This window comes from Marmota monax, unplaced genomic scaffold (genome assembly GCF_021218885.2).
Source record: "Marmota monax isolate L192 unplaced genomic scaffold, Marmota_monax_Labrador192_F-V1.1 WCK01_AAM20220418_F8-fsc00373, whole genome shotgun sequence".
Classification (NCBI taxonomy): domain Eukaryota; kingdom Metazoa; phylum Chordata; class Mammalia; order Rodentia; family Sciuridae; genus Marmota; species Marmota monax.
The window spans coordinates 634,285-658,769 of NW_026692275.1; the positions used below are offsets into that span (position 1 = coordinate 634,285).

General features: G+C 33.3%; 1 protein-coding gene across 1 annotated transcript in view; it reads left to right on the forward strand.

Moving 5' to 3' along the window:
• The window catches only part of Dmxl1 (Dmx like 1), a 329,055-nt gene that overhangs the window by 120,389 nt on the left and 184,181 nt on the right, over positions 1-24,485 (forward strand). Inside the window, 7 exon segments of the mRNA XM_058578056.1 lie at positions 200-401; positions 2,027-2,144; positions 5,346-5,408; positions 12,270-12,356; positions 15,078-15,199; positions 15,555-15,696; positions 19,770-19,830. Coding sequence (XP_058434039.1) covers positions 200-401; positions 2,027-2,144; positions 5,346-5,408; positions 12,270-12,356; positions 15,078-15,199; positions 15,555-15,696; positions 19,770-19,830 — 795 coding nt within the window.

A 24,485-nucleotide genomic window follows, 5' to 3' on the forward strand; every position in this document is an offset into this window, starting at 1 on the left:
GAGCGTGCTACCGCTTGAGCCACATCTCCAGCCCCGCTTGTCCAGATTTCTGACGTCATTTTTTTCAACCTCCTGTATTTCTATGTCTATATCTCACATGTTGACATGTGCTAATAGCTTAATTCAGTCTTTCCTACAATTGAATATGGCATTTTACTGCAGAAGATAAATATGAGTCATTTATATTTTCCCTTTTTAGAACTTCCAGTCAGTTCACCTCTTTGTCATGCGGTTCTGAAAACTCTTCAATGTTGGGAACAAGTTCTTCTTCGAAGACTTGAAATCCATGGTGGACCACCTCAAAATTATATCTCAAGTCATACCTCTGAAGAGAGTTTGTCTGCAGGTCTTGCTATTCTGCGCCACAAAGCTTTACTGGAACCTACAAACACTCCTTTCAAGTAGGTTTTCCTATGGATAATATTTTTTTTTAAGAGAGAGAATTTTTAATATTTATTTTTTAATTTTCGGTGGACATAACATCTTTATTTTATTTTTATGTGGTGCTGAGGATCGAACCCACTGCCCCGTGCATGCCAGGCAAGCGCACTACCGCTTGAGCCACATCCCCAGCCCCAGTGGATACTATTTTTAAGTATGAGTTTTCCTAAATCAGAATGTTGTCAGGTAGTATTTAGAGAAAAAAATATTACGATCTATCTAATTTTCTCTTCTAGGCTCATATGAGTGTCTTTGTGTAATGTCTACAGTAGTTCAGAAGTTAGCAAACTTTTCTTGTGAATGTTCAGATAGTAAATATTTTAGACTTTTGGGATGTGCTAGTCACAATTACTTAGCTCTGCCATTGTAGAGTGAAAGCAACCATATACCATACATAAATATGTTTTGATTTGGCTATCGTCCAGTAAACTTTTTTTTTTTTTTTTAATGGGGCAGGCTAGTTTTGGCCTATGAGCTGTAGTGTATTGATACCTACTTTAGAGCAACACTGTTGAAAATAACCACTCATCAACTGTTTTACTGACCATGAGATGAGAAAGAAACAAAAGGCAAATCATTTCAATGCCCGTTTTATCTAGAAAGTCTTACTACAAAAAATATTTACTGAACTAAACAGTGTGTTTACTTAATGTTGTAGTTGGTTTATGCTCTTGCACAAGCTCTTACCTTATTACTGATCAGTAACAAAGAGTTGTGGGTGGGTATGTGTCCATAGATAGCACTTTCAGTCGCTGTTTTTCTAGTTCTTGTCTGGTATGCATACCTATTTTTGTTATCTCTTGTATCCCTAGATTGGGGGTCAGCAAACTGTGCCCAACCCTCTGCCCAAATTTAACCCTCCTCCTGCTTTTTAAAATAAAGTGTTATTGGATCACAGCCATGCCATTTTCATTTGCATATTATAGGTTGAGTATCCCTTATCCAAGATGCTTGGGGCCAGAAGTGTTTCAGATTTTAGAATCTTTTGTATTTTGGAATGTTTGCATAGACTTTACCATTGAACATCCCTAACTCAAAATCCAAAACTTAAAATGTCAACATCTAAAAAGTTTCAGATCCCAGAGCATTTTGAATTTGGGAGCATTTCAAATTAGAGCTGCTCAGTCTGAATGTTTGGCTGCTTTCCCATTATAGTGACAGAGTTGAGTACTTTTGATAAAAACCATAGGACACACAAACCCTGAAATATTTACTGTCTGATGCTTGGTTGGCTTGTCACTGTGATGCACACCTGTAGTTCCCTGAACTTTGAAGGCTGAAACAGGAGAATTGCAAGTTCTAGGCCATCTGTAGCAATTTAGTGAGGCCTGAAAAAACTTGGTGAGACCTTCTCTCAAAATAAAAACAAAAAGTGCTAGGGATGTAGCTCAGTGACAAAGTTACCCTGGGTTCAATCTCCAGTACCAGAAACAGAAAAAGAAAAAGCTTGATGGATGCTTCCCTACATCATAGGTGTGGTTCTAGTTAATTTATTATAATAAGGATTCATATAGCACCGAGGAATTGTGGTCAAGTTAATTAGAAATGTCTGAAGTGGATAATTAAATTTTCTATCTCTGTGTAGATCCAAACATCACCTGGCATTATCTGTGAAGAGACTTTGGCAATACTTGGTAAAGCAAGAAGAAATTCAAGAAACCTTTATCAGAAATATATTCACAAAGAAACGATGTCTAAATGAGGTCTGTAGAAGTTAGAACCTCTTTATTATTTTATTACAGAAATCTTTTATATTATCATTGAGACCTTAAAAATGAGATACATTTTATAGTTTTTCTAAAACACATTTTTGTATCATAAATATATGCAATTAATGCTTAGTCAAGTGATTCAAAAGGAGAGAGGCAGTTATTTTCATCAATCACTTTAATTTACAGTAATTAATTTGTATGTACTTAGGACTTTTTTTCCCTCATAGATATTATTTAAGATTCTGTATCTCTTGTTTTTCTGTATTTTGAGTTATGATAATCACTTATTTACAAAACAAGGTAGAAATTTCCTTTGATTTTCATGTGATAGTTCCAGCTATGTTAGAAATTTAATTGAAACTTGGTTTTTGTTCTGAAAACATTTTAAATATGTACTATTTCTTATTCTTTAGATTATGCTTAAATAAAATTTTACAAATTCAAACTAACTTATAATTATACTGTAATTGGTTGATTATACTTTGATATTATCATCATAATGGTTATTTTTTTGTCATTTAGTTCAGTGCTACTAAAAAGTACCAGTCTGATAATACGGGGGAACTTGCATCTGAATGTAAATGAACATCTTGCTTCCTTCATTGAGAAAGTTTCGCTACTAAAAAATATCAGGTGAACTAAATAGTAGACATAGTTATGTAGTCGATTCTTTATCTCCCCTAAACCAGTAGCAAAGAGTTCAAAACTGCCAGGCATGGTGGTGCACACCTGTAATCCCAGCTACCTGGGAGGCTGAGGCAGGAGAATCACAAGTTCAAGGCCAGCCTCAGCAGTTTAGCAAGGCAACTAAGTGAGACCCTGTTTTGAAATAAAAAATAAATAAAAAGGACTGGGGATGTAGCTCAGGTACAATCCCCTTCAGTGTCCAATAAAAAAAGAGTCTATAGACCACATTTTGAGTAGCACTGAACTAGTCTGAAAGTAAGCTTTTACAGTTTTTAAAATGGAAGGAAAAAAATAAGGAAATAGAATATGACTTTACTATAGACAAGTAATCAAAAAGCAAGATGACATCAAACCTTACTTAAATAAAAGGAAAATCACATATATTCTGTCGTCTCGCAATTTAAGTACTAATTTGCAGGAGGCAACTGTAAGTGCTATTATTTACTATTTGCCTGATTTTGTAAATATATTCAAATTGACCATGCCAGGAAACAGAATATTATATAGTATTCTTGCTGACTTATAAGACTTTTCTTATGAAGTCTAGTTAAACAGTTTATTTTGTTATTTTTGTTTATTTTGTTAATTTAAACTTATGAAATATGTCTAAGATGTTTAGTGTGTAAGTTTACCATTAAAACAGTTCAAGAAAATGTTTGGATAAATAAAATTAACAATGGATGTACTAGAGAAGAATATAAGACTAATTAAAGATAGGTTTATTGGAAAGATAATGTTTTATTTTAAATTTATCTTTTTCTCAAATAATGTAAGTTACAGCATTCTGATGTGATATATAAAAGTACTGCTGCATTGTTCTTTATAAAGTCATGTTTGCTTCCTACTTTCTCTATTGCACTTTTTAATATGAATACGTAAATTTTGATTCAGGACTAGAATTATTAAGGGTACAGAGTAGTGTAACCAAGCCAGAATGTATAAGAATAGCAGGTAATAAATGCAGTTGCACATATTTAAATTTATTTATTATTTCTAGTTTTCTTTGGAGCTTCATTATTACCCTAAGAAAATTTTAAAATTACTTTTATTGCAATTATTTTAATAAAAGCATGACCATAAGTGTTGAACTGATAGCTTTGTAACTATCAGTAAGCTACATATTTTCTCTGAATTTTAGGGTTTTTATCTGCAAAGTGATTATTTCATCCTATACTTTGCAATGTTTTTGAACAGTAGATTTAACTGGCTCAATCACTGTAGTTATGAGAAATTTGTTGTTGTTGCCTATTGTGTTATTCTTGATTGTGATAATCTTGAAGAGACATTTTTGTTGTTCTTTTTAGATATACATGAACAGTAGAGTGTATTTTGACATATAACATGGAGTATAACTTATTCTAACTAGGATTGAAGAGACTTTTGATAAAAGGGAGTGTGAAAAGAAAAAAAATATATAGTAAAACAGGTTGGATGGAGTTAAATAGCAACTTAACTTTATAGGGGATGGTATAAAATTATTTAATCTTCTCTGGAAAGTTGAATAGACTATTTTTGTTATTCACAAATTTGCATTCCATCTCTTAGTCTCATAAAATAGTAATTACATTAAAGTTATTGTGACTTTTCAACTGTTTAGAAGATAAACATATGACAGGCCCTATATTTTGGTTGCAAGATGATGGGGAGGATTTTGAGACTGCTGCTGTTTTTTTATTCCTTTATATGCTTCTTTATCTGACCTTTTCTTCATCTGACCTTAAAGTCCTGGTGTATCCTGAGATCTCTTCTTTTTCCTATATAATGTAGTTTACTAGTGCATGCATTTTAAAATAGAATCCCTTCCCTATTTGTTCTTATTTGGAAATTAAGTACAGATGACTGCAAATATTCCCTATAAAAATTTGGAACTTGACAGCTGCTATCTTTGTTCCATTCCTTTTTTCTGTTTTCTTTCATTTTCTGAAAAGAACTAAAGTCTTGAACCTTTTATTACTATTATTATTATTATTAATGTGCTAATACCTCCTTTTAATAATGATATGCACCTTTAGCAACTTCTTGACTCTTTCTGGCTAAATCAGTAGGCAACAATTAGAAAAGTAAAACTAAAATTTCCTAATCAGAAGGTTTTCCTGAGATATCATGTGTTATGAAAATAAGACATATTAGCGTCTGTAAAAAGAATTTGTTTTTTTTAATTTATACTAATCTGGAACCAGTAGTTCAGGATTTTTAAATATAAAGTACTTTAGAATCAATTTTGCTCAAATGTCAGCATTTGAAGAGCAAGTAAAAATTTTAATGCTGTAGGATAAAATTTGTAGTGATGGTTAATGAGTTGTGAGCTGTTAAGTTTTCCTGTTCCCTTTCAATGCACATTCACACATACTTTTTTAAAGTGTATGAAATTTAAGAATAACAATGCAGATTCATGTCCTTTTCTAAGTAAATTGGTTAAAAATATAATTTTTAAAAATATCCCCAGTATTTTGCATGTTACATCTCATCTTTACTTTGTCATGTGATTATTCTTTCTTGATGAAGTCATTAGAGGACAACAATGAAACCATCAAAAATTCTATGATGGAGGAGCCAAACTTCAATAAGGTACAAATATCATTCAACTGAAATTAGAAATTGCATTCTTAGCTAGAAAAACAAAATATTTGCATTTTCGTTTCCAACTGAACTTTGTTCCCAATGGAATGAAAGTATTGTTTTTTCAAATTATTCTCTCTTTTTAACAAGTGATAACAATGCTTTTTCTTTTGTTAATTAAGAGAATGCAATTTTAAAGGGAGTTGAATGTATCCTATTTTGGCTACAGATTTTCCTGAGTACATACAACTGAAGTTCTTAATAAATGTAAATTACTCTAGCAGTTGTAAAAGCATAGTAGGATTGTACCATTTTTTAATTAAAATTTCTCTCCAAGGATATTAATTCCTAAAAGTATAGTAAATATTATTATATAATCATTTATTCTACAGATAGGAATAACATATAGCACAATGCTTTGTGCATAGTAAGTACTCATAGTACTTAAGAACCAAAGCAGAAAAGATGACAATTTGTACAATCATGAAAATTTCCCAGAGGTTCTGTGATTGCATGTTCAAGTATGACATCATTATATTGATATATAACGTATTTTTCATATTATTTATTGTCACTAATTTTAAGATAATCCTACCAAAGTGATTTTTAGGGGAAAGAATTTTTCAAAAGATTTTTTAAAGACTACTAATTCTACCTTTATTCTTTTTTTTTTTTTTTCCAGTTGTAGATACATACAATACCTTTATTTATTTATTTCTATGTGGTGCTGAGGATCAAACCCAGTGCCTTACACGTGCTAGGGAAGTGCTCTACCACTGAGCTACAGTCCCAGCCCCCTTTTATTCTTTTCAAAGGAATCTTTTAAAATAGAAGAAATAATTTTATGCAATTAATAACAAAGACTTAGTTGATACAAGTGTATATCGTAACTAAAACTTTAGCAAAATAAATGTATATAACTCATACTTTAAATTTTTCTAATGTTTTTTGGAAATTTTCAGAGAATATAAATCAAATTTTTAATTAACAATTTTCTTTGCTTATTGCTACTAACTACTCCCTGTACATTATCAAGAATTTTTATCCAAAGGTTTTTCTTTTGATCCTGTTCATAAAATGTTAATAATTATAATGTTATATTTCTGAAATCATCATGTTACATCAAAATGCAGTCATTTGTTTGGTTAACATCATAACCATTTTGCAAAAATTTTTAAGCTCTTTACTGTATGTTTTTTAAAATAACGTATTAGGTATGTTTGATCTAAAACAGCTCCACATATTTAAAGTGTAAAACTTTAATTTTGGATTGTGTGTTTGTGAAGCTATTACCAGAAGGTGATGCATTTATCCACCACCATCCAGACTTCAATTCCTCCCTTTTTCTTCCCTCTCCCCTCTGTCCTTTTTCTCCCCAAACAACTAGAGATCTGATTCCTGACATTATAAACTAATATGCATTGGAATTTTATGTAAATGGAATTATATCATTTTGGTTTTTACCTTTTACTAAGCATAAGTATTTTGAGAGATCTCCATGTCATTGTATGTGTCAGTAGTTCATTCTTTTTCATTTCTGTTATGTGTTCATTATATTGTATGGACATTACCAGTTTATCTGTTTACATATCATTTAACAGTTGAGCTTATTCCATTTGGGGGCTCTTTCAATAAAGCCTGCTTTGAAAATTCATGCATATGGCTTTTTTATGGACATAGGCTTTTGTTTCTGTTGTGTAAATAAATGCCTATAAGTAGTAAGATCATATGGTAGGTTTATGCTTAACCTTTTTAGGAAACTGCCCAAGTGTTTTCCAAGGTGATTGTATCATTTATACTTTTCTCATCAGTGGTTGAAATCTCAGTTACTTCATATCTTCTTTTTTTTTTTAATGAAAAGCCTTCTTTGGGGTCTGGAATTGTGGTTCAGCGGTAGAGTGCTCGCCTAGCACAGGCTGGACCCGGGTTCGATTCTCAGCACCACATAAATATAAAAGCATTGTGTTGTGTCCATCTACAAAAAAGATTCATATTTTCTCTCTCTCTCTCTCTCTCTCTCTCTCTCTCAAAAAAAAAAAAAAAAAGAGAAAAGACTTCATTCTTTTTTTTTAATACCTTTGTTTTATTTATTTATATGTGGTGCCGAGGATTGAACCCAGGGCCTCGCATATGCTAGGCATGCTCTCTACCGCTGAGCCATAACCCCAGCCCAGTTACTTCATATTCTTATTTATACTTTGTATAGTTAACTTTAGCCATTCTAGTTTAATGATAGTTCATCATGGTTTTATTTTATAGTCTTTTTATTCTCTTTACAAAATGTCTTTTGTTGAAGACATTATCCTTTCATCCATTGAATTTCCTTTTCAAAAATCATTGACACAGATGTGTAGGTCTATTTCTGGACTCTTCTTTGGTCTATCAATCTGTTTTCCATCTTTATGCTAGCTGCACAGTTACTTATTACTATAGCCTTATAATCTTTATGTGAAATGTTGTCCTTCAGATATATCCTTCTGCAAACCAAGCTACATAGCTTGCTTACTTATTTGCTTATTTTTTCTTTATCACACTGACTACAACTTCCAGTCCCAGACTGAATAAAAATATTGAGAATAGATTCTTGTTTTTCATATATTAGAAGAAAGCATTGCGTTTTTCTTTTCTTTATCTTCTTTTTTTTTTTTTTTTTTTTGTACCAGGGATTGAACCAAAGGATGCTTAACCACTGAGCAACATACCCAGCCCTTTTTTATATTTTATTTAGAGACAGGGTCTCTCTAAGTAGCTTGGAGCCTTGATAAGTTGCTAAGGCTAGCTTTGAACTTGCGATTGTCCTGCCTCAGCTTCCTGAGCTGCTGGAATTACAAGTGTGTGCCACCACGCCCAGCTAGCATTTAATTTTTTTTATTCTATCTATAATATCCAGAATAGATAAATCTATAAAAACAGAAAGAATTGGTGCTTGCCAAGTTCTTAGACAAGAGGGGATGGGAGCTGAATGCTTAATGAGATTTATTTTGGGTACTAAAAATGTTCTGGAGCGAGAAAGAGATCATAGTTGTATGTTTAGGTTTTTTTTCTTTTTGTTTTTTTGTTGTTGTTTTATCATGAGGTTACCTGTAAGTTTGTTGTAGTTGCCCTCCTAAGCTTGGAGAAGTTTTTTTATATTATTAGCTTGCTGAGAGTTTTTTAATAACAAAAAAATATTTTACTAAAACATAAGATTTACAGAAGATTCAGACAAGTCATACTATATTGTCAAAAGCTTTTTGTTGAAGGGAGTTCTATACTTGATAGCAAAGTGACAATCTTCTTAGGGAGGGTTGTGATATTTGTTTAGTGTTGATTCAAACAATCATTCTTGTTCATCTATAGGATTTTAAAGTAAATACTCTGCAGCTAACCCTGATAAACTATCTTTGTTTACCATGCTTTATATTTACTACACTGTGCTTTATACTTTATCTTCACATACTATGTCCCCAATGACTAGGAAATGAATAAAAGCAGTTTCACTGCTTTTAAACTTTTCCCAACAATCCATGTTCTAGCATCTGCTTCTGCTTTACCATGGTGAATTGAGAAAAGATATAGATTTGATAATGTGCATTTAATCACCAAAGGACTGAAGATGTCCTAACTTTTATTCTGTAATGTTTCTAAGACTGTTGTGTCCATTAAATGCAAAAAATGAAGACAACTTTATAGAACAGAAGTGATGCACATTTGATGATGTGCATTTGATAATCAGATTGATTTAAATACTACTTGTGGCAGACAGCCTAGTCCATGTTTCAAGTATTTCTGTGACTTGAACTTTGTTGGTCTCTCACTGCTGTGCTTCATCTAATAGATCCTCTGAATTAAGAACACTGAACAAAGCAATAGTCAATAGCAGAATTATGGGAAGCTGGTGCTGTGGACCACTTATCTTTCAGAATACATAACATATTCTTCCTGACCTGTCTACATTAAGAAAATAAAGTTTGGTCATGAAATGTACTTTAGGTGCTGCCTTTGGGTATTCTTCTGGAAGGAACAATTAAAATCCCCTCCTCAAAGTTGGAATCCTAGAGGCCAGCAGTGACCACATGAAAATAATGGGTATTGCTTTTATCTGGTTCTGCTTTGATGCCAGGAACCACTTCTACCAGCCAATGCTGGCTTTCCTTTGATGATTTTTCCAGGCAGCCCAGTCATCTTTTCAAATTCTGAATCAGCCCACTTGTCTTTTTTCCCCATTTAATCAGGAAGGGATGTTGGATTTTGTTAAATGGTTTGGTTTTTTTGGATTTTGTTGTTGTTGTTTTGCTACTATTGAGATGATCACTTTGATGGCTTTTCTTTTGTTAGTCTGTTGGTATGGCTAAATAAATTTATGGATTTTTTTTTTTTAAATGTTAAACTAGTCTTGCATTCATGGCCCCACTTCAGCCTACTTGGCCATGATGTATTATCCCATTTCAATATTGTCAGTTTTCATTTGTTCAATTTTAAGAATTTTGCATCTATATTCATGAAGGATATCGGTTTGTAGTTTTGTTATACATTTTTTTTTAGTTGTCAATGGACTTTTATTTATTTCTTTATATGTGCTGCTAAGAATTGAAACCAGTGCTCACACATGCTAGGCAAGTACTCTACCACTGAGCCACAACCCCAGCCCTTTCTTATACATTTTTTGCTTTATGTTGGTATTAGATTTATGTTAGCCTTTCTTACAATATGTTGGCAAGGATTCTTAATATTTGGAAGAATTTATATAGATACAGTAGTATTATTTCTTAAGTGTTTGGTAGAATCTTTGAATTTTTTAATTACAAATTCAAATTCTCTAACAGATATAGGGCAATTCAGGTTATCTATTTCTTATCTATTGGGATAAGCCACCATTCCTACTCTCCTAATTCAGTCCACCATTACCTCTCAGTAACTTAAGCCACTGTAGTAGCTTCTTCATTGACTTTTTGGCAGCCATTCTATACCCTTTATGTTTTAGCTCACACCAATCAGAAATTTCAAACTCTTCCAGTGGCTTTCTCAGCCCTAATATCTTTCCTCTTTATTATAGCTTTTAAATTCCTGCATGAGCTTCTTTCTCTAGTCTTATCTTCTACATGCTTAGTCATTCTCAAATTTAGTTTGCCTAAAACACTTGAGATGTTAGGCACCATTGCTTTGCCCCATGATTATAGGATTCTAAATATGCATCTGACATAGAGTTTAGAATCTTTGTATTTTAAAAAGTCACCTCATTTCCTTCTCATGCAGCTCATCTTGACACCACGTTATTGAGAAATATTATTTTTAGATAATAGAAAACAAGAATGTATTCCCACATTGAGAAAGCTTTTTGACATTTATATCTGCTTGAGCTTTCCTTCTGCACTTGGGAAAAAAGCTCCCCAGATGAAACTGATATATTCCCCTCAATCCAATAATTGCCAGCAAATAGTAGATCCCTCTGTGCTGTGGAAATATCTCTCTGCCTCCAGTTTCTTCAAAACCTAATAATAGACACTTAAGAGTATTTTAGATATCAGGCAGATAGATGGGTAAATTGGGATTTTATCATGATATTACAGAATTTGACTTGTCCATTCTTGCTGGGCCAGAGGTAAGACATTCCTAGAAGACAAGTTGATTCTCAAGCCAGAATGTTCAGCAAACACTACTGAAATATTTTTGTTTGTAAGCAAATCATATTTTAGATTAGAATATATTTGACATTAACATCTAATGACTATGGTTTTCTCTTCATAGTGGTTATTTTGATTTGGTTATTGTATAAATCTCTCTCAGCTCTGCAATTGAACAGTCTGATGTCATTTAAAAAAATATTTTGAACTCTTATGAATTCTGTGGTCAGCAGATAGGCATTAGTGATATTTTTATCTAAATTTTTCAGGAAATAAATTTGTTATGTGCTAATTACAAGTTAATATTTTCTGCATTTTATAGTAAGCGGTGAAACATTTTGTAATTCATTTAAAAAGATTGAAGGTTAGGAAAAATAAAATGAAGTAATACCCTACATTAAGCAGTGTTTCAAACTCTTAATAATTGCTTCCACATTCAAACTTTTATTTATTTTAGTAAATTGATTTTACATAATTTCTTCTGAATTTAAAGATGTTGTATACACTTTCTTTAGGGTAAAGGAATGTAAGATATTTTCCCCTTATGTAAACTACATTGAATTATGGTTTACTAAACTTCTACTGGCTTAGAGGAGTTACCGTGTCTTCGGGGTTTCTATAAATAGAAAATTATTTAGACCAGAAGTCAGTAAACTATACATACCTGGTCAAACCCCACCTGGTTTTGTATAACCCATGAGCAAAGAATGGTCTTTACATTTTTAAAGCACTGTTTGGGGGGGGGAGGGGCGGGAAGAGGAATGTGCAACAGTAACCATTTGTGGTCCACACAACCTAAAATATTCACCATCTGACCATTTAACATAAAAATATATAAAATACTATTAAATGACTGGGGATATAGCTTAGTTGGTAGAATTCTTGCCTTGCATGCACAAGGCCCTGGGTTCAATCCCTAAAACCACCAAAAAAATAAAATACTATAAGAATTATAGTACTAAGAAATTTGGTAAATAAGTTTTAATTAAAATGTTTTGGTTCTCTAAAGTTAATTCGTTATAGCTTGGGAGTATAATCAATTAATGAAGTTCTGTGTTGTATCAACTATCTTTTTAAAAATGTGAAAAAACAAGTTTGAAAAAAATTAAATTCCCCTTGTCCAATCTTAGGAATTATATACAATAGCACCTTTGGAATTGAAATATCTAAAAAAACTTTCTTTAAATAATTTATGCAAGTATCAGATGCTAGACTAGCATACTATTTGGCCTATTCTTAAAGTCATATTTTATTTTCTTCCTTGTAGATAGAAGCAGATTTGGGATATCCTGGAGGTAAAGCAAGAATTATTCATAAGGAATCTGATATCATTACTGCATTTGCTGTTAATAAAGTAAGTATATAGATTTTTTTCTTTTCTTTAATCATTACATGTTCATAGTTGAAGAATCAGTAAGTTTATTTAATGTCTCTATTTCTCTTTTCCAAAACTACTTCACACTTCTTAAATTATACCCTGAATCATTTTTTTTATTTTATAAATTATTTATATTATTTGGTAATGTGATTTTGTTAACATATAATTTGGGAAATGTAACTGATAAGATTTTTTTATTGCTATAGAGAAAAGCATATAAATTATTTATATATGCAATAACTTTAGAATTTATGTGAGATAATAGCACCTAACACAAAGAAAATATTTGCTATATTTCTTATGATTATGTTAAATATAATTCTTGCTATTTGATTTAATTTAAGCCTATATGTGGCTTATAAATTCTCTCACTACCAGTAGTTTCCCAATTAGTATGTTTTCTTTGTTTTCCTTAGACTTATACTTACCATCCTCCTTAGAGATGTCTCTAAGTTCCAATAGTAAAGGTAGCCTTAGATATAATCGTCCAGTGTTGAAATTTGTCTTAGTAATTTTCCCCTTTTATCTCCCTTCATTGCCTTATTGAACAGTTTCTAGTCACTTTTGTTTTGTTGTCTTTCCATTAATTTAAAGATAAATGTTATCTTTTTTCTTGTATTCCTAAAGGATAAAGAAGGCATATGTGTGTGTACAAGTGCATGCATGTGTGTTCATATGTTCCTAATTTGCAATAATTTTATGTAATTTAGATATGTATCCTGTGGAATTACTCATTCAGAAATTCTTACACCAGTTATTTCTTCATCTTTTTATGCTAAGCCTGTCTTCTCTTTGTTTCCTAGCCAGCTCCTTTGTCATTCTGTCCTCTTATTTCCCTGTATCTTTCGTCTCATTTTTCTCAGAAACTTGAACAATGACTAACTCTGCTTGAAGCAGGCAAATTTGGAATTAGGTCCTTTGTCAAGCAGTTCTTATATTGTAGTGTGTTTATAACATGGTATACATATGTCAAATATAAAATTTTTGTCTATACTGTACTCATCTGCCACTTTCTGAAGAAAATTTTATTTAAAATAGTCTATCCAATACAACTAACTAGCTTTTTTCTTTTAGGGGTTTGTATATAAGTAACTAGTAATGAGTAATCATTCATATATTTAAAGTGTCACTTGTAAGTGTATGCTTGTTTAATTATTTCTCCAGATTTGATATTTTTATATCCTTGCTAAGTTATAATTGAGAAATAATATGTTTTGCTTTATATTTCTTTTTTGTTGTTGTTGTTAATATCATTGAGATTGAACTTTTCCCTATTTGTTTAGTTGGGAACTATATCAAGAATTGTGAAGTTTATGAGATTTGACCTTATATTCAAGCTAACAAGTTAACTTTCACAGTTTAATGGATGCTGTTTGAAGATACGGGAATCCTGAATCACAGACAAAAGACTTTATTTCTGACAGCAAGAGTAGTAGCGAGAATATCATCATTTTCACACTGGTTCTCTGAGCTACGATTCTCACTGAGAAACAACAAAAGGGAACCATATAGAAACAGTACCTGCACATGCAATAAGTCATGTTATAGGAGAGGATCACTCAGTTTAGTGAACCCAGGTCTTTTCTAATGGACAGTAAGCATACCTGACATTTGCTCTGGAAGGAGAAAACTATCACTGTATAAACATCCTGGGAATGATCCTACAGGAAAAAAAGGGCAGTCAGTGATTCACAAGACATTCAAAATTGGAGCGATCCATGGACAGTCATCTTCAATAGTCTAGTTATCCTTTTCTTTACTTATTAATGCTTTAGCATTTCACATAATAATAGAGTAATCGTATTTTCTCTTTGCCATCGGTATCTTTCTGTTTTCTGTTTGAGATGTGTTTGGTTTTTTTTGCAGTGCTTCTGATCAGACCTAGAGCTTAGCTCATGCTAGGCAACTGCTCTACTACAGAGCTACATCCCTGAGATGTGCATTTTTAATTCATAGATCTTTAAAATTTTACATAATTTAATCTGACCAACTTGTCATTTGTGATTTCTTCTGGCATACTTCTTCCTCTCTTTTCTTGCCCATATACTTTTTCTCTGTGAATCTTTCCTACCTCTGTTTTTCTTGCCTGAAACTGAAAGGTTTTAGGAGAGAGTGATATTATTTTATTTAACTAATTAACCATATGTCTTTAGAGTTTCTTACCTCCCTACTTTCTCTAGTTTTCAGAGATTTTTTCTTCTTTAGTATCTTCCTCCACATTTGGGGGTTTGTTGTTGTTGTTGTTTATTGCACTGGGAATTTTTTTTGGTTTTTGAGATGGGATCTCACTGTGTTGTCCAGGTTGGCTTCAAACTCCTGGGCTCAAGAAATCCTCCCACATCAGCCTCCTGAGTAGCTGGGACTACAGGTGTATGCCACTACACCTGGTCCCTTCACAGTTTTGAGTTGTGCAAACTTTAGGGAGATTGTAGCATTCTAGCAGACTAGAGAGAGAGAGAGTGCTGGGAGAGCAAATAAGCTGATACATGTACTACCATTCATAGTTGACTTTCTGTTGGATGTACTGGAATTCCTAGAACATAAACATATCTCAAAGTTCAAGCTTATGATTATCTCACTAAAAGTTTAATTGCTTAAGTTAGTTTAAAATATTATTTTTAGGGATTATTTTCAGAAGTAGCCAATGTATCTATTGTGCTTTCTTATTTAAAAATTACCGTATGATTTATTTTTCAGGCAAATAGAAATTGCATAGCAATTGCTTCCAGCCATGATGTTCAAGAACTGGATGTTTCTGGAATTCTGGCTACACAGATTTATACTTGGGTAGATGATGATGTAGAATTGGAAACCAAAGGGTATGCTTATACTTTGTTTTTATTCAAAAATGTTATATTTGGGACTATATGTGCTGAACTATAACCTTTAAAAGATTTTTTAAAAGGAATGTTACTAAAGTATAAGCAGAGTAGAACCCAATGTTGTAAAAAGTAAATAATGGGTGGCAGGAGCTTCAAAAAGGAAAGTAAGAGTTAGGAGAGAGAGAGTAAGTGAAGGGAATGGAAATTGAGTATGAAAGTCATTGTGAGTTAGGAGTAAGAGTTGAAGAAAATTTATTTTAAAGGGAAAGAGTCAATGTTAGAGCTCTCAGATGAAAAAAAAAAAAAAAAGAAGTGATAGGTTGTTTTCATTCTGGTTGACATTCCTTTATAGATCAGAAGATTTCTTGGTTATACATGCTCATGATGATTTAACAGCTGTTCAAGGCACAACGCCATATACACATAGTAATCCTGGCACTCCAATCAACATGCCGTGGCTTGGTAGTACACAGACTGGCAGAGGAGCATCTGTGGTATGTAAAGTTAAAGATATTTAGGTTTTTGATAGCTCTGCCATTTTGGTTAATGGATAAAAAAGGATAATTGAAAGTTTTTTTAAAAGTTTATTTTAAAATAAATTTTAAAAGTAAGCATACATAAAATACATAAAATTATTTTAAAAGTATGCTTTGTTTTAAAACCAAAGAAGTATATTTTAATTAATAATTTTTTGAAACCTAATGGTTCAGAGCGGGTTTAATCATGGTATGGCCCACAGGATAGATTAAAACGAGCCCATAGTCTATATTTAAATAGCTACATCACTAAGAGCAATGCTTAATTTTTTTTTTTTTTTTTTAGGTATTTGGGGGTGTAACCCATGGCCTTACACATGTTAGACAAGTAATCTAACACAAGCTGTGTTCTCAACCCTTAATTTTTCAATGGGTCTAAAAAAAAGTCATGCATTTTATGGTTTCATGAAAATTTCATGAAATTCTATTTTAGTGTACATTTATGAATAAATTTTTATAGGAAAAGCCAAGACCCTTTATTTATATTTTTCCTGTGGGTGCCTTCATGGTACAGTGGCATTATTAAGAAACTATATGCTCATAAAGCTTGATACATTTATTGTCCAGCACTTTATAAAAAATGGTTTGCCAATCCCTGGTCTAGAAAATATCATTTAATAGTAAAAATGGTCCCTTTTTAGTTGTAGATGGACACAATGCCTGTATTTTATTTATTTATTTTCTTTATGTTGTGCTGAGGATCAAACCCAGTGCCTCACATGTGCGAGACAAACACTCTACCACTGAACCACAGCCCCAGTCCTTTTCTTCATACAGAGACAAAATATCTTTTTTTTTAAACAAAAACAATTTTTTTAAAAAAAAATAAGCAAAATGTGATATAAATATTAATGGAAACAGATTTTTTTCTGAAGTGAAGGGGGATCTATTTGAAACCTGATCACCTAATAGGTGATCCATATTTATACCTTCAAGATTTTTCTTTATTGATACTTAAGGTATAGGAATTGATTCATAGAATCAAAGAAACACATGTTGTTTCAGTGACTTTCTAAGTGGCAGGGGTTTTTTTGTTGTTGTTGTTTTAAAATTTTATAAGTCCTGTAAAATATTTTCCCTGACCAAAAAAAAAGTTTTATCAATTAGTTTGGGTAATTGTTCAAGGAAAGGCTCTATCATCTTTAATAATACTTTTTAATATTTGGTACTTAATGCAGTTCTTTATAGCTAATAAAACCATATAATTCTTTGCATTATTTCTTGTAGCTGTTTTCTCCTCACTCATTCATCCTTACTCCTTACTCATTTCATCCTTACTCATTTAAATGAAATTTGAGTTTTAAAAAAATCAAGTGTTTCAATTTGTCACTGTGTTGAATTTGTGGTAGAGCTCAATTTAAAGCCCTCTACTCTTCTTAGTTTAGTGATTTCAGGAGCCACTGTTTTAAGGATTAAATTGAATTTGAAAAGCAATTTAGTAATTATTCAAATGACATGACTTGGTTAATATAGTTGGATTTTTTTCAGTTGACAGATATGTTTAAATTTGTGGAATTTAATTATAATATTTTGAAGTCAAATTTAAAGAGAATATACAGAAGATATGCATAGAAATAATAGACTCTTTTTTTTTCCAGCTTCAGAGAATACAGTACAATTCCTATAACAGCTTTCTTGCTGGTCTCTTGCACTCTGTTCTATACAGAGCAACAAATGTTTCTAAAGCATCAATCAGATTGTTGCTCCCCTCCTTAAAAATTCAACTTTTTTTTTTTGTAGATGGACATAATACCTTTATTTTATTTATTTTTATGGGTTGCTGAGGATCGAATGAATCCAGTGCCTCATTCGTGCTAGGCAATCACCCTGCCGCTGAGCTACAGCCTCAGCCCTTTCCTATACAACTTTAAAAGAACAAGTCATTAACATGGCCTCTAATGCATTAAAAGTTTTAGCCCTTGCCTGCCTCTGCAGCCTTGTCTCCTTCTTCACTTGGTTTTTCTTATTGTATTTACATTGGCTTCTATTTCTCAAACTCATTAGTCTTACTGCCATGTCAGAACTTCTACTTTGTCTTCTGCTTAACATGCTCTTTTCCTCTATTTTACCATTTAGATCTCAATTCATGTTCCCAGAGATTTACCTGACTTCCCTAGTAAAGATATCTGTCCCTCATCACTGCATCCCCTATCATCCATTATTATCTAATTTTATCATCTTTATGAAAGTACTTATTAATTGTTGAAATCAGCAAGTCATCATTGTTTAGTTGTCTTTTTATACCCTCTGGTATGTAAGCTCTTTTAGAGGTTATATTCTGACTGCCTTATAGACTGATGATCCCTAAGAATAGTGTTGGACATATTGTCAGTGAATAGAAAAATTTGTTTATACTCCAAATCATTATAAATAGAAATTATTTTTGAAATTTCTGTTAGGGTTGAATTTTTTTCCTGTCTACATCTTAGGACAGCTTTCTAGTTCTGGTTGTCATGATTTGTGAACATAAATATTGGGATTGACTCATCCTTTTTTCAAGAAAGCAAGGCCAATAGAATAAGGTCCTTCTCTTTTATATGAATTTCCGCTGGTAGTTAATGATTTTTTTTCTTTTCTTTTTTTTTTTTTTTTTTTTTTGTCTTACAATGTTCAATATGTGCTTTCAGGAAAAAAAAATTGCTCCTTGGCGCACATGGCGCACACCTGTAATCCCATCGGCAAGGGAGGCTGAGGCAGGGGAATATCAAGTTCAAAGCCAGCCTCAGCAATGGCAAGGCATTAAGCAAGTCAATGAGATCCTGTCTCTAAATAAAATACAAAATAGGGCTGGGGATGTCACTCAGTGGTTGAGTGCCCCTGAGTTCAATCCTCTATACCCCGCCCCCCCCCCCCCCCCAAAAAAAAAAAGATGAAAAAAAGAACAGGAACTTTTAGGCATCTTTAAGAGCATGGAATTTAAATATGAGATTTAAAAAAAGTGATACTAATCAATTTTTCTTTTTATCTGGAGAATTGACAAAATATTTTTTTAATCCTATCATTCTACTGACTTATGAATACTAATACAAAAAAAGTATATTTGTTATAATCAACTTCTGCTGTTTGGGAGTATGATTGCATTCATATATATTCTAGTTTTTCTATCCCTCACCAGTTCTGCTGACCTAGTAGTCTCTTTTCTTCCTACCAACTCCTCATCTTCTATACAGATTTCAAGCTAATTGAACAATTTAATAGCCCAAAGCTCAACAACAAAAAATCTACCTGAGACTTAGAATATCATGTAACTATAATTATGGTGCAGTACAAGTAAGAAGTAGTCTACAAATTAAAAATTTCCCTTTAATTTTGTGTATTTTTAAAATTCTTATTTAACAAGCTAGTTAAATCATTCAAAGCATGATTTTTAAATGAGTTAATAGCTGGGTGTGGTGGCACATGACTTAATCCCAGCAGCTGGGAAGGCTGAGGCAGGAGGATTGCAAGTGTGAAGCAATTTAGCTAGTCCTAAGCAACTTAGCGAAACCCTGTCTCAAATATAAAGTAAAACAGGGCTGAGGATGTGACTCAGTGGTTAAGCGCCTCTGGGTTCAATTTCTGGTACTATAAATAAATAAATAAATAATAAGATGAGTTAATTGTCCCAAACTATCAAAGTTAACTTGAATTTCTATTTATCTCTTTTATTTTCACATGCTTCTGTCTTTTTAACTTTATGTTATTCATGAATATTCCAGTAAATTTAGTACAATCAGAGAATTGGCAGGAGCACCATTAAACAACTTAATATTAATCTTAATGTTAATATGTTTAGTAAGTTTAGTATTCATAATGGAAGTTGTAAAGTCACATAAAAATAAATAATTGACTTTCCTGTCACTATTTTACTTTTTTATCTTTTTCTATTTATTATCTTTTTTTTTTTTTTTTGGTGTTGGATATTAAAACCAGGACTGCACATATGCTAGGCAAGAGCTCTACCACTGAGCTACACCCCCAGCCCTATATTTGAAATTCTTAATCTTTTTATTGAAACTATAAAATAATTCTTTTTTTTTTTTTTTTGCCAGATGATTAAGAAAGCCATTAATAATGTCAGAAGAATGACTTCACATCCAACTCTTCCTTACTGTAAGTTGACAATAATTAGCATTGATTCTTAATTTTATATGTACTTTGGGCAATTTTTATTATAAGAAATTTATGGAAAACTTTTAGTTTCAATTGAAAGACATTTATTCTACTTTGATGGAGAATATTTTCTAGTAAATAAAATCTTCACTTGAAAATTGGATAAAAACAGAAAAAAGGTATTTTAATGAATTAATAGAGAAAGCGAGCTTAGTGCAGTAAATTGGGACATTTTGTCTTTTTAACATTTTTTGGGTTCCTTAGTGTTAAATTGTAGTTGATAATTATTGTTTTAATAAATAAGATTACTGCCGTCTTTCATTACACACATCTTTACCAGACCTTGGCCATTTATTGCATGATTATAATCAGTTTGTAATTTATTAACTTTTATAGTACACATAGAAAATGGTTATTAGTCAACTCCTATATGGTAAGTTAGCATATGTATTTTTTTTTTTTTCATTTTTTTCTTCCTAGGTATCTCAAAATTTCTCTTTCATTAGCCAAGAACTTAATTTATGGGGAACTTTTTGGAGGTATTAACTGGTGGGTTGGAATTAATACTCATATTGTTATGTGAGTAACATAACATAACTCCTTTTTCTTCTGCTCCCGAGAATTTTTCAGAAATTAAACTAATGCATTCATTGTTTCCTGAATTGGAAAGCAACTGTTTCTCTACATATGAATTTTTTTTCCAACCTGAGCAATTATACAACTCTTTTAATACCAGTGGGACGTCTTTTAACTCATCTCAATTAATGACACTCTCTACTTAGAGTCAGATTCTACCAGTTAGGGACTTGGCCCAACAAGACTGCACTCAGTTACAGATACCCATCACAAGTATTGGCTTTTTGCCTATACTCTTCACATACTGGCTGTAAGTTGGGAGTCCTATGACTCCCTCCTTGGGTTTGATTAATTTGCCAAAACAATTCATAGAACTCAGGAAAATACTTTATTTAAATTTGCTGGTTGTTTATTGTGTTAGTTAGGTTTTCATTGCTGTGACCAGAATACCTAACAAGAACAACTTAGAGGAGGAAAATTTTATTTTGGTTTATGGTTTCAGAGGTTCAGTCTATAGTGGGCCAATTCCATTACCCTGGCCCAAGGTGAGGCATGACATCATGGCAGAAGGCACAATGAAACCTACTCAGCTCATGGTGACTGGGAAGCAGAAAGAAAAAGAGGAAGAGGCTGCAGGGAGGAGGTCTCCAGTGATGCACCTCCCCAGACCATCCCCCCACCTGCCTACAGTTATTGTCTAGTTAGTCCATTCAAAGTAGGATGGACCGATTATGTTATAGCTCTCATAATCTAGTCATTTCACGTCTAAATATTCCTGCATTAGAGCTTTTGGGAGACACTCCCAAATTCATAGCATTTTGCTCCTGGCCCCCCCCCCCCCAAATTCATGTCCATCTCACAGTGCAAAATGCATTCAGTTCCTCTCCAAGAGTCCCTATAGTTTTAACAGTTCCAGCATTGCCCAAAAGTCTAACTCTAAATTCTCATCTGAGACTCAAGCTAAATTCCAAATCCCTTTACAAATTATAAGCAAGTTACATATATGCATGTGCAGTAGACAATGGCACAGAGTAAACATGCTCATTCCAAAATGGAGGAGTGGCAACATACACAGGAGGGATAGGGCAAAAGCAAGACCAAAACCCACCCAGGCAAACAGGCCAGGTAATTCTGCATATAGCTTCTAGGACACATGGCAACAAGGTATTCTCTGCACTGGACTGGGACGGCCCTGTCCTTTTGGCCTTGCTGTTTGCAGGGCACATGTGCTGTCTTTTAGACTGGTTCTTTCTGCAGCCAGCAGCTTTTCTCATTAAGCAGTTCATATGGCATCTCTTAATTCCTGGAGTCTCCATTGACTTTACTTTAACACCTTCATATATCACACTCTTAGGGACAGGTTCAGGGACACAGACACTGCTATACTTTGCCTGGCTTCTCACTGCCTTTGAAATCTGGTAGAAGCCTCCATGTTCCCTTAACTTAACTTTAGTATCCTGCATTCCTGCAGAACCAGCGTCATGTAAATGATGCCAAAGTTTGCCTCCAGCTTGGAGCTGTAGCTTGGTGCCCTGGAATCACAGCTGCAGCAGCCTCTGAGTACCTGGGCAGCTGAGCATGGAGAAACAACTCCCTAGGACCCCAAGTGTAAGCAGGTTGCCCCTAGAATCTGTTCTCAAAGGAGATTTTCCTTTACAACCTTGAGCCTGCAGTGGGTGCGATCTTGCAAATTCCTAAATTGCCCTCAAGCCATTTTTTCCTATTGTGTCTTTGTAAAGTTCTTAACGTCTCTTTAGTAGCTATGATCTCTTCAACACTCACAACTTTCTTGACTTAAGTTTTCTTTCACTGTTCTGGACAAAAGGATTTTTTAAAAACCCTTGGGCTCTTCTTTCTGCTCCTGATTCTCACAGTAAACCTAGCAAGAAGCTACCAGCAAAATCTGTGCTACTACCTTAATGCTGCGCTGCCTTGAAATTTCTTCTACTGAATTTCTTCTATCACCTTTAAATTTGGCCTCACCTAACATCTCAAGACACTAGCAAAATGTGGACAAGTTCTTTGCCAGAATATAATACAGATGGCCTCTAGTCTGATTCCTAGTAGAATCCTCATTGAAACCTCAGAAGTACAATCTTTATTGTGTGCATTCTTACCATATTCTGTTCTGAGCTTCCACTGGAATCTCCCAGTATGCTCTGTTTACAACATTGGCTTCTCCAACCTCCATCTCCAAACATATGCAAACCTCTCCTGCAAACCAGGTCCAAAGATTCTGAACCACATGGTTAGGTTAGGCATAGCAACTATGCCACTCATGATACTAATTTCTGTATTAGTTTGGTTTTTGTCACTGTGACCAGAATACCTCACAAGAACAACTTAAAGGAGGAAAAGTTTATTTTGGCTCACAATTTTAGGGATTCAGTTCATTGTGGGCCAACTCCACTGCTCCAAAGTGAGGTATAACATCATGGCAGAAGAGTGCAGTGGAGGAAAGCTACTTAGCTCACAGAAGCCATGAAGCAGAGAAAGAGGAAGGGGCCACAGGAAATATGAACCCTTCCAGGGCACACCCCCTAGTGAACCATCCCTCCAGCCATGTCCCACCTGCCAATAGTTACTACCAAGTTTGTCCATTCAAAGTAGGATGGAGTAATTAGGTTACACCTCTCATAATCTAGTTATTTCACTTCTGAATATTCCTGTATTAACTTAGGAACATTTGGGAGACACCTCATATTCAAATCACAATGATTTTAAAAGAATATTATAAAGTATACTAAGGAAGAAATATGTAGAGCAAGATACAGAAGAGTCCCGAGGGCAGGGACTTCTATTTCCCTGGAGTTGGGGTAGAAAGTACCACCTTCCTAGCATTTGGATACATTTACCAACCAAGTAGCTCATCAGGTCTTGTTCAGGAGTTTTTTATAGAGTTTAGTCTTCATATAAGGACTACAGCTTATCACTCTAACAGCTACTTCCATTTTTTCAAACAATAATTAGGACCAATTTATTTGCAAAATAAGCCTAGTGTCATTAAACTTGACCTGATTATTTATATAAGTACAGCAAGAATAGACTGATTGCACATACTTTTTTTGAAGTCTGCTTTGTGGGAACACTAACAAGGAATCTTGGGGCTGGAGATACAGCTCATAGGTATTGCACTTGCTTAGCATGTGGAAGGCCCTATGTTTGATCCCCAGCACCACACACAAACACTAAAGTACAGTAAGGCATCTCATATGAGACTTCAAAAACCTTTAGAGGTTAGAAAACCAACCCAAGTACTTTGCCTTCAGTTGTATACATTTGGATGAATCCCTCTCTTCTCAAGGTCTGAAATATCCTGGGATTCCTACCCAGAAGTGGTAATCCTTACTTATCTGTAAGGCAACCATGTCAATGAACTATGTACACACAGTAGTAAGCCTGTGTGTGTGTGTGTGTGTGTGTGTTATTTCAAATTGCTTTAAAATTATCTAATCATCTGATTCTATGCATTCTCAATGACTTGTTAATATAACGAATGCTTTCAGTTTTGTACTGTTACAAAAAGACATCTTTTTTCCCAGTGCTAGGGATCAAAAACTCAAGGCCTCACTAAGCAAGCACTCTGCCAGTGAACCAGCCTCAGCCCCAGAAAGAAAATTCTTATTGAACCTGTGCAAATATCTATATTGCTATGAAGATAAGAATACTCAATAATACCTTTCAAATTCTGGAGGGATCAAGTAGGGAGAAAACATGACTTTTCTTCTTCATTCACAAAAGTATACTATACAAAATTTCTATAAACTGTTAGTACCCTAAAGAAAAGAAAGTATTCCTGAAAACAAAACATTATAAAGAAGAAGCAGTGTTTCAAACAAAATAAATCTTTAAAAAACAAAATTTTTTAATTTGATTTTTCAGTCCCATGTCATAAATTCTTGATCTTCATTAGCAATTTCCTGAATCTTCAGTTTTTCCTATTAGAGTTCTGGACATTCTCATCTACTCTAGTGGTATGATCTTAAAGTTACCAGGAATATGTATGTTTGAGAAACTTCCATGAATCTCCTTGAAGATAGACTACTTAAAAGTTGTAATTGTTTGTAAAAGCTTTCAGG